At 31.7% G+C, this 11,138-nt stretch overlaps 1 protein-coding gene across 1 annotated transcript in view; it reads right to left on the bottom strand.

Moving 5' to 3' along the window:
* The window catches only part of Ccdc178 (coiled-coil domain containing 178), a 373,788-nt gene that overhangs the window by 300,542 nt on the left and 62,108 nt on the right, over positions 1 to 11,138 (bottom strand). Inside the window, exons 6-7 of the mRNA XM_033757579.1 lie at positions 5,623 to 5,711; positions 2,730 to 2,930 (exon numbers count right to left, since the gene is read on the bottom strand). Coding sequence (XP_033613470.1) covers positions 2,730 to 2,930; positions 5,623 to 5,711 — 290 coding nt within the window. The remainder of the gene's footprint in view (positions 1 to 2,729; positions 2,931 to 5,622; positions 5,712 to 11,138) is intronic.

Below are 11,138 nucleotides of genomic sequence, written 5' to 3'. Positions count from 1 at the left end.
ATAGCAGCAACAGCTTTTCCAGGTTCTGCAGTCATCTGAACAAAATTATAGACATTCAGCACATTCCTTTAAAAACAAAAAACAAAAAAACAAAGAAAAGAATAACATCCAGAAAACAGCAAAGTTCTGTTGCTGTTGTGGTACCTTGCACCATTTTTTCTATTAGCCTCTTAATCATCATCTGGAAAGAGAACATTCTAGAGTAATATCATAAGTCTTGGCAGGACTTTCTGGTAAGAATTTATGCGGGACATAACTACCTTCAGACCCTCTCCTTTCTGAAAGATCAACACTTCCTTTTGGTATCCTTTTACCATCCTTACCTTCATATCCTTTCCACGGCACTAACTCCCCTGCCGTCTTTTATGCCACTTCCCCTGTGGTCACTGGGCTATCTATTCTTCTTCAAGAAGTGTGTGAAGTTCTGCCCCGTGTGGCAGTTTGCATGCACCCTTTTTGTACTGGGATTAGAAAGCCAGAGCTCCCCAAATTGCGTCAGTGTAATGTTGAAATCCATTCATAGACGGGGACTGGCATTGCTTCCTCTTCCTTTAGGTAGTCAAAGAGAAGGACCCATGGGGCTGTAAATGCAGATTATGGGATAGAGGGGATCTACAGAAGCGAGGGCAAAGCCAGTACCAAGGCAGCCTGGTTCACCAGCTTATTTGTGCCTTCAGGGTGTTAATAATATTTGTGCCTTTTTATTTTATAAAGGAATACTGTTTATACAACCTAATTTTATAATTTGTAGGATCATATGGCAGCAATTCGTGATGGAAAACTCACTTCTGGTTATCTTTTTAGACCGGGAAAGAAAATGTATTTGCTCGATATTTGGCTGCATATAAGATGCCAATGGCTGTCATTTTCAGGAGGGAGATGTAGTTGGTTTATAGTGACCAGGCAGAGAGGAATTAGTCAGTCTTATTAATACCATTGCTTCACTCTTCTCTATTATCTCCCTGTGGTCTCTAGCTGTTGATTCTCATCAGTGGACTCCAGCAGAAAGACAGAATGCAAAGGAGATCCTTAATGCAGTTCATTAGGAATCACCTTCCTGGGCCACATAACAAAGTATAAAAGTAATGGGAGGTAGACAGTGTAGAGTAATAGATCTGGAGAATAAACCAGAAGATATCTAGATTTCCTTAATTTTATTAAAAAATTTAATTTATAATAAACATCATATTAATATTAAGGCAGTTAAGGAGATTATAAGGTTCTCCCATTTCATATGCTAGAATAATTGAGAACTTAAAGACAAAGAAGACACATAATTCCATATTTTATAAACAAATTCATGAAGTTTAAAGATTATATCCTACATAAATCAGTGAAAGGTTGAAGATACCATAAAGCATGACATTTTTCAGAAATGTTTCAAACATTGTGTTTGAAAACCTATATTAATAAATATATAATAATGGGTTTAATTTTCATTGCATATGTGGACTACTTAAAATAGAGAACATAAACAAATATTTTGATTCATAAGTACATCTTTAGCAACATTGTTTAAAATTTAATCCCCCAAGTAAGTTATCCATGACAAGGATTTAGTCCATCATTCAAATGCATTTATTAGTTATGTATAATGTGTACAAAGTTTTCTTAATTCAATTTTATTTTATTTTGTTTTAGTAACTCCCTAAAAAGCATTCATACAGATGAATTCTAATTCTATGAATTCTAATCAGTCTTATAAAGAGTATTTGATATTATATATAAATAGATCAGGGAAAATTAAATAAAATCAGCCTTCTACATGAACTTTTCTGCTACTACTAACAAGAAAGGATAATTAGGAAAATTGTAGATGACTCCTTGTGGATGTAAATGAGTCTCCCTAGGCTGACTTCGCTTGAAGACTCAGTTTGAGAAAACTTAGGGTATTATGACAAAAGTATGCGAATGGGTTCACCATGACACATAGTTAATGGCTGTTGTCCCAGAGTAACAGTTAATAGGATCCCTTTTTCTCTCACAGATTTCTTGGTTTAAATGACAGGTTATATTAGCGCCTTATTAAAAATTATTTGCAACATATATGAATTCTAAATTTAATTTTTTACATTAGGAGAGGACATACTTCCAAACTCAGGTTAAATCAGGTAGTCATGTTTTGATAGGCACAGTGTTTGGAGAACAAAAGAAAAACCAAATACCATTAGAGTGTATATTTTACCATAGGCTCCTTACTTTGCAGTCTAAAAGATAGACGTTTCTTCTTAAATATTTATTAATAGTGTGATTCTTTAAAACATTTCATAATACCACAATTGCGAGTTCCTTTCAAACAAATATACTTATTGAATTCTCAAAAAAAGAGTTTCATATGGTTCACAATATGCCACTTAAATTTTTCAATTTTTCACATTTAAACATGTGTCTAAACATATCAATTGTGAATCACTTTAAATCTCAACATCTAGTAAGTGAAATACTGGAATTATACGACAAATACGTGCCCAATGTTTGCATGAACATGGGGTACAATATGAGTGTGGCATTTTCCAAAACACCCAAATGTCAGCAGGTCTGGATTTGCTCAGCACAGTTCCTGTCATCTGAGAACTCAACATTATCATTAATAGCAGCTTTGAAATAGGTCCTAGTTTGCAAGTGAATTACTGAAACTCTAAATGGGTGGTTTTGTTTACAGAACTGCAATTGGTTATCTGTGCTTTTTCAACAAAGTAAATAACAAAGTGGAAAGTCCTTATTATTACCTTTCTGCACAGCTAGTGGGACTTCTTGAAGTTTCCAGATTGACCAAGAGTCGATTTTCATGATAATCATTTTCTTTCTCGATTTTTGTTGTCTTAATGCCTGCTCAGCTTCTGCTCGATCAGTTTCTAGACTTTTAATAAGATGCATGGTCTCTGACAGCAATTTTTCCATTTCTTTCTTTAATTCTGGACATTTTTGATCTTGAAATAGAAATATTTTTCATGTTTGTTATTGAATCACTCTAAGCCAAGTGATACAAACATGAGTCTTAGTTGTATTATATTATTGTATACTTAATACAGTGCTTTAGAAAACTGAATTAGCCTTTTAATGTATATTACTAAGAAATGTATTTCAAATACATTGACTTGACAGATATTTTAGAGGGCCAGGGATTTAGCTCAGTAGTTCTTCCAACTGTCTCAAAGACAGATATTTTAATAAATAATTTATTAAAATTATTAATTAAATCCCAACCAATATCTTCAAACAAAGTACAATTAATTGAAACAAAAAAGCACATGTTCTATTGAAAATCTTATTACAGAGCTTTATTTTAAAATGAGGCCTGGGCTTTATCCCATTTTATAAGAAAACAATAATGATTATATCAGACAAATATTGCAAATTCTCAGGTAGTTTCCAGAAAACTGATACTTGATATTCTTCAATTTTATCAGATAACAACTTTTTAACTTAGCCTTGCCAGGAATTCATCATGATTTGCAAATTCTATTTACTTAGTTTTAATACAAATGAATTCCTTTAATGAGAGATACTTATGATTCCTGGTTCACAACTCTGGAATTAATGTTAACACAGATATTACCATGAGTGTTCATTTATCTACATTATTTATGAAAGAAGTGCATGCAAAGGCTATAATATGTTGGTAATACACTCTTCCTTAGAGATAAGGTAAAGAAGAGAAATAAAGGTCCTATCCTTGTGGGATTTGTGCCCATTGAACAATGGCTTTTTTCAAAATGTGACATGATGAGAATACATATACACAAAATGTCAGGAAAGATAAGGGCTCCAAAAAGCTGAGGCTGGAGCAAAATGCTAAAATGGCACTAAGGAAACATTCAGTAAGTAAATTTCTTTCTTGCCTTGCTATTGGAAAATAAAGATAATGATTTTCTGTCAGACGATGTTATTACGTAATGATTACATTATGCTTAGAAGTAGAAATTCAGCAATAACACAGTCTATATTTTAATTTTATTTTTCCAGTACCAGCAATTGAATGAACCTAGGACTTTTGCACTGACATACATCCCAGTAATTTTTATTTTTATCTTAAGGTAGGGTCTCACTTAGTTGCTAAGTTGTCAAAGCTGGTCTTGAGCATGCAGTCTTCTTGCATCAGATTCCCACGGCGCTGGGAATACAAGCATGCACCACTAGCCCCAGCCGTACCGTCTGTTTCTAACCTCTTGGGCTTGTCAAAGAAATTCAGCATGCTTCCTGATAGGAATTCTTAAGAAACAGGTTTCTCTACTTTAATGCATAAAAGCAGTTCTCTCTTGTCTGATCCTTTATTTGGTCTTTTGGAATCTATTATTTTGCTTTGCAAAGTTCTACAACATCCTGAGCACTTTATATTGATAATTGCATTTTTATGAAAGCATACTCATTAAACACTGTATTCAGATAATTTATGATTCACTCTATGATGAATTTTATAACTTCAGTCTGAGTCATACAGAGAAATTAACACACAATCAAAACACTTTGGATTAGATTTATGTGTTTTACAGAATTATTCACTATTTGTATAAACTGTCTTTTATTCTGTTCCTATAACAGTATTCTCAAATAAATGATACAAGTGTATTTGACCTAGGGCACCTCTAATTCATTGTATTAAATATCTCTTTAATATTCTCTATAAATCATCAGTTACCATTTCATATTGAGTAAGTAAGCAACTACCTTCAATCTTTAATATAAATATATTTAACTATAATAAATCTCCCTCATTCCATTATTGCTGTGTATTTTAGACCAAATGTACAGATTTTAGTAAACATATCATATAAAGGTAACAAACAATTTAATTGTGATTGTAAATGTAAATATTAGTATGTTAATCTTTTCTCTTAAAATCTGTCATGTAAAAATCTACTAAGTAAATATTGACATTGTTATTTTCTTTGTACACTCAACTACTGTAAACAAAGATGTTAAAAAGAAAGCTTCCCTATGCAGGAAAACTTTGAACAACAAAACATTTTTGCTTTTAAAAAAGTCCAAAGTTATTTAGTATCCTTCACCAAAAGTGAAAGGAATTAGCATATATTTGTAGTAGGTATAGATGAAGAATTTAATATTATCTCAAAGACATTTTCAAGTACACTGATGTAATTTTAACACAAATTTTATGCCTGTGTATAAAGTATTGCTCATTTTATAAGCTGTGATGAATACTAATCACAACTTCAATATTCACAAGTGTTTCAAAGCCCATAAACCAGGTGTCACCATGTACATTAAATGTCAGTTAAACAAGAATGAATTTGCTCAGTTTCACCATATTCCACATGCTCAACAGCTCTATGTGTAGCTAGTTGGCTGCTCTATCAGAGTATAGAGGTAGAATACTTTATCACAGAGAGTTCTATTGAACAACTCTGAATTATAGTTGGCCTCTTAAGATGTGTGCCGCTATCATATTCTCAGGACTTAGACCAGGTCTTGTACATAATAGTCACTAATATTTTTTAATGAATTCCTTATCAAATTATATGGAGTGTTTCATTTATTCAACAGTCAGAGAACTATAAACTATAAGAAAATGGTTATTGTGAAAATTAGAAATGTATTAAGAGATAAACCAATGAGTTTTAAATACAGTTATTTTTATCTAAGTATAAAGAACAAATTTACCTCTCTCTTCTTCTGGCTTGATTTCTTTCTCTGGTGTAGCAATATTCCAATCTTCTTGTAGATCCACTGAGGAAGAAGTGGATCTACTCCTATAGATAGAGACCATTAGTAAAGGAGAGACATATTTAATAAATAGTAACACAAATTTTAGGTGATTGCTCTTACCTGAAATATTAAATGTTTCTGTTATGTTTACTACAGATAGTAATCCTAGTATATTGGGGAATAATACAGGATAATTGTAATGGGCAGTGGAATTTACACTTAATGAAAAATTAATAGAAATTTAAAATTTGTTATAAATCCTTGAAATCTTGAGAGGATATTAAAGCTATTTTCTGATAAGAAATGAGTTTATCCTGCAGAAAAGGGGTGTCTGAGAATAATTTGGATTAGTTACAGTAATTCTCTAATTTGAGTTTAATAATTTCTGAGAAATAAGTACAAACTACAAGGAGTAGTAATATCATTCTAGATTTAAAGTTAAGCTTTTAGAAAGATGTCCCAATTAAATATTATTTTCTATCTAAAATATTTTTAAAATAAGATTTCTTTATGTTGGATAATGAAATATTCCTCATTATCATTCTTATGCTGGTTCAATTCTAGGAAATTAAACTAGCTTTCATTTATTTTTAAAAGGTGCTTTTTCAGTTATAAACATTTCAAGAAAATCAATGTCAACAATAAAGTATTCTGCTTTAGTTTCATGATGTTTCCAGTATATTTTAATAGCATTGAATATTTCTAATGTTTGTATATTATTATTCTTATTGATTCACAATCTATTTGGAAAAGCCTTTATTTTCTGAGACCAGGAAAATATTTATCATATTTTCTTCCTTTAGTTTAATTTTAATTGCAAAATATTTTTGTTGTAAGATGTAATTTTTTCTGAACTGTTTGCTTTAAGAAATTAAAAAATATTTGGGCCAGGGATTTAGCTCAGTGGTGTTGCATCCTGCTTCTCAAGCACAAGTCCTGAGTTTGATCCCTACTACAAAAATAAAAAATAAAAAATAATTTATTACATATTTTATTAGTAAATAACCCCCCACTGGCTTCTAATGCCAATTACATGATATGGTAAATTATTGTACATAATCAGATATATTGTTTTCTAAAGTTTAGTTCTAATTCTGTTAACTTTTATTGCTTTTTATTGAGATAACTCATGTCACATAAAATTAATCACTTGATTAAGCAGTCGCTTCCCTCCCCCTCCTACTAGTCATAAACAAGACCAATTTGCTTTCTGTCTCTATGGAAATGCCTATTACTGTTATTTCCCAGAAGCAGAATTATACAAAAATGATTCTTTACATCTGGCTTCTTTAAGTTAGGACAATAGTTTTGAGGCTTATGCATATTATAGTATTATCATCAATTCATTTTTTTCATGGTAGAATATTTAATTGTATGCTTCAGCCATATTTTATCTATTAACCCACTGATGGGTTTGGGAATATATCTAACTTTTAGCTCTTGTTAATAGTTGTGTTATCAACATTTGTATATGTTTTACTTTGAACACTTGTTTGAAACTGATGCCTCATATGATAATTTCAGATTTCACTAGTGCAAAGAACATTTTAAATCTATACCAGCAAGGTAACAGGGTTCTTCACTGATAAATAAAAGTGATGAGACCAGGCATTCCTATCTTGGGCCTAGTCTAAGTTTGGCATATTCAGTCTTCGTAATAAAGTATAGTGTGAGCTATGTCATGTAGGTCCTTAATTGTGTTTAAGAATTTCCCTTTTAATCTTAGTTTATTTGAGTGTTTCCATTATGAAAGGTGTTATCCTGTGCCAGTGTGCTTCCCACTGAGATGTTTAAGTGGGTTTGATCTTTCATTTTATAATATTAGTATTACACTGATTAATATTTGTATATTAAATCACTTTTTTATTTTCCAGTAGCAGAGACCCAACTCAGGAACTTGAGCTTCAGAGGCAGGTGTGCCACCACCAAGTCAAATACCAGGCTCTTAAATCACTTTTGTGTCCTTGGAATAAATCCAACTTGGTTATGATGTATAATCCTGGTCATAGAGTTACTGAGTTCAATACTGTGTTACTCAGATTTTGTTGAAGATTTTGGCATCTACATTCTAAGTCACTTCTCTGTAAATTTCTTATAGAGTCTTTATCTGATTTTGATATCATGGTTAATACTGGTCTCAGCGGATGAATTCGCAAATATTCTCTCCTACTTTTGGAAGATTTTGAGAGTAAGTGATATAATTCCTTTTTCCAATATGTAGTAGAAAGAACCAGTGAAGCCATCTGAAACTGGAATATTCTTTGTTGGGATTATTATTTCTATCTTTGTATCTTTTGAGGTCAGTTTAGATGTTCTTCCTGAGGCAATTCATGGTAAGTGATGTGTTTCTAGGAAGTGGGACCTTTTATGTTGGTTATTAAACTTTTATGTTGGTTTTGTTGGTATACACTTTTTCACAGTATCCTTTTATTTCCATAGGATTTGTTGCAATGTACCGATCAAACTTTATTAATTTGAGACATCTCTTCTTTTGTTGGATTCGGTTTGTATCTTCAGAGGAAGAACTTGTTTTAATTGATTTTTATTTGTTATTACTTTAATATTTCCTATTTTCTTCCTTCTGCTAACTTAGGTTTAGCTTATTCCCTTTTTAGTTTCTTGAAGTATAAAATTAGGTTAATGGCTTGGGAATCTTTTTAATATAAACATTTAGTGCTCTAAATTTCTCTCTGAGAACTACTTTAACTACATAGTATACGTTTTGGCGCATTCATCTCAAAATATTTTTAATTTCCTCTGTGCTTACTTCTTTAATCCATTGTTAATTTCTACATATAAAAATTATATAGAATTACCTTTGTGACTGATCTCTATTTCATTTTATTCAGCAAAGACACTTTGTATGAGTTTGCTCTTTTCTATGTTTGAGGCTTTGTTGTGAGGCTGTGCTTATGAAGAGAATATGATTTTGCTGCTATCTAGTAGAACAAAATATATAAGTTGTTAGATCCAGTTGGTTCTTGGATGGGTCAAATATATTGCTTTATTGATCTTTTTAATTTATGAAAGAGGAGGAATTGAATTCTCAAACTTTTCTTATAAAAATGCCTATTTCTCCCTTCGAAACTGTGACATTTTATCATTATATCAAATCAGAATTTCAATATAACAAATATATCAATCAATATAGCTTTGTCTCCCGCAATAGGTTTTTATTTAAACTTATTTGTATGTGATATTAGCATAGCCACACAGATCTCTTTAACTTATTATTTGCATGAACTTTTGTATCTTTGGATCTCAGGATACTTGTGTCTTTGGATCTCAGGTGAGTCTCACATACAGCACAGGGTGAGAACAGTTTTTTACATATGTTCTCACTTTAATTAAAACTTAATCCATTTTTATGTAAAATAACTATTCATAAGAGAGGATTTTTCTAACACAGCTATTTTTCTATAAAACATTTATATATTTTCTATTTCTTCAATTCTCTATAACTGCCATGTTTTGTGGTTAGTTGTTTTTTCTAGTATGTTACTTTTCTTATTTTTAAAGAATTTTCACTTTTAAAGATTTTTCAATAATGTTAGTGGCTACCTGGGCTGCCAATTAATATTTTAACTTCATAAATCTTAAGTCTGAATTAAAACCAATATAATTTCAACAGTATTAAAAACTGCTAATTTGTAGCTCTGCCCTCCATTTATTTAGTCATTCTTACAAGTCACACATTTATATACTATGTGTCCAATGATACAGATCTCTAATTATAGGTTATATAAAGAAATGAAGAGTCACAATTATACAAAAATGCAATTATACTGATTTTTATATTTAACTCTCAGTTATGGTTATTTTTCTTTATTTCTTCACAGTTTTCAATTACTATGTAGTCTTCTTTTATTTCAACATGAAAAGATTACTGAGAGTATTTCTTTAGGAGCGATCTATTAATGATACACTCCCTCATGCACATGTGCCCTCAGGTTTTATCTGAAAATGTGTAAATTTCTCATTTATTTTTGAAGGATACTTTTGCAGGATTTCAGGATTATTGAATGAGAGTGGCTTTTCCCCTTCTTCTAGCATTTAAATATGTCATTCCCTTGTCTTCTACCTTTCATAATTTGTGGTAAGAAATTGACTATTAAGCTGATTGAGGATATCTTAGTCTTGACAATTCACTTATGTCTTGGTATTTTCAAGACTCTCTTTCTATCCCAAGCTTTGAATAAATGGACTAACATGCATGTTGCTTTGAATCTCTTTGACTTTAATTGTATTTGAAATTCACTGACTTTAGAAAATAGGTAGATTTGTTTCTTTCATCAAAATTTGGAAACTTTAATTCAAATTTTCTTCAAATATTCTTTATGCCCCACTTACTCTTTCCTTATACTATTAGAAACATAGCATTGATATATTTCTATGCATTATGTCCCTTGGGCTTCTTAAGTACTTTTCATTTTCTAGATTCTCTTGTTTGTCCACTTCAGAGATTGGATAACTTCTATTGACCTATCAAGTTTATTGATTCTTTTTTCTGCCTGCTTAAATCTGTTGCTAAATCCCTATAGTGAATTTTATAACTTCAGTTACGTTACTTTTGGGCCACTGATTTTCTATTTACTTATTTATGATTTACTTCTTTATCTTCTGTGGCATACTGCCCTGTTGATTAAGTCCAAAGCATGCTGTAAACAGTGCTGGCTGTAAAGAATTAATCCCACAACTGGTTTGTTTCAAGGAGTGACTCTAATCAAAGCCTACATAACTCATGTTTGCACTGTGGTTGGTGGGCAAGTTAACACAACTTCTCTGCCAATGGAATCAGCAGAGGCCAAAGAAATGGGCCATGAAGTGGAGAGTTTAACATGAGATAACATAGCAGCTGAGGTCCAGGTGGCTCACACCCAAATTTCATTCCCATAATTGAAATCTTCTTGACTAAAAAGACAAGGTTAATTGTTAACCACAATCTATAACTTGTCCGTCTGTTCCTAACACAAGAATGCTTCATCTCTTTTTTCACAAGCCTTGACTGCATCAGCAACTTATCCCTAGCAACCACACTTAATCCCTTCACCCTACTAACAATGGATTGTGTCACCAATAAATATCAGTGGTTCTGGCTATTCAGGGTCTTTGCTGCTTGCTCAGCACTGGTCATCCAGTTCCCTGTCTCTTTTTCTTTAATGCTGTCTTCAGGTCTTTCTTCTCATCTTGTGGCATAGCACCAAGCAGGAGATTGATCCACTGTAGGGGTCTCTGATAATCTTTCATATCTATTAAGACATTGTTCCCTTGATTTAACTTAGTTCATTATCCATGATTTCCTTTCTCTTATTGAGAAAGTTTATTTAAAGTCTTTATTCAGTAAGTACACATTCTGGGCTTCCCTGGAAATAGTTTATATGAACCTTTTCTTCTTGTTGTGAATGAGTCAAGCTTTCTTTTTCTTCTTTGCCTAAATCATATTTTTTTGTAGAAAACTGGACATTTTTAAT

Source organism: Fukomys damarensis, unplaced genomic scaffold (assembly GCF_012274545.1).
Source record: "Fukomys damarensis isolate Sample0158 unplaced genomic scaffold, DMR_v1.0_HiC HiC_scaffold_30, whole genome shotgun sequence".
Taxonomy (NCBI): domain Eukaryota; kingdom Metazoa; phylum Chordata; class Mammalia; order Rodentia; family Bathyergidae; genus Fukomys; species Fukomys damarensis.
Note: the sequence above shows the minus strand (reverse complement) of the source record. Positions and strands in the feature narration are given on the sequence as shown.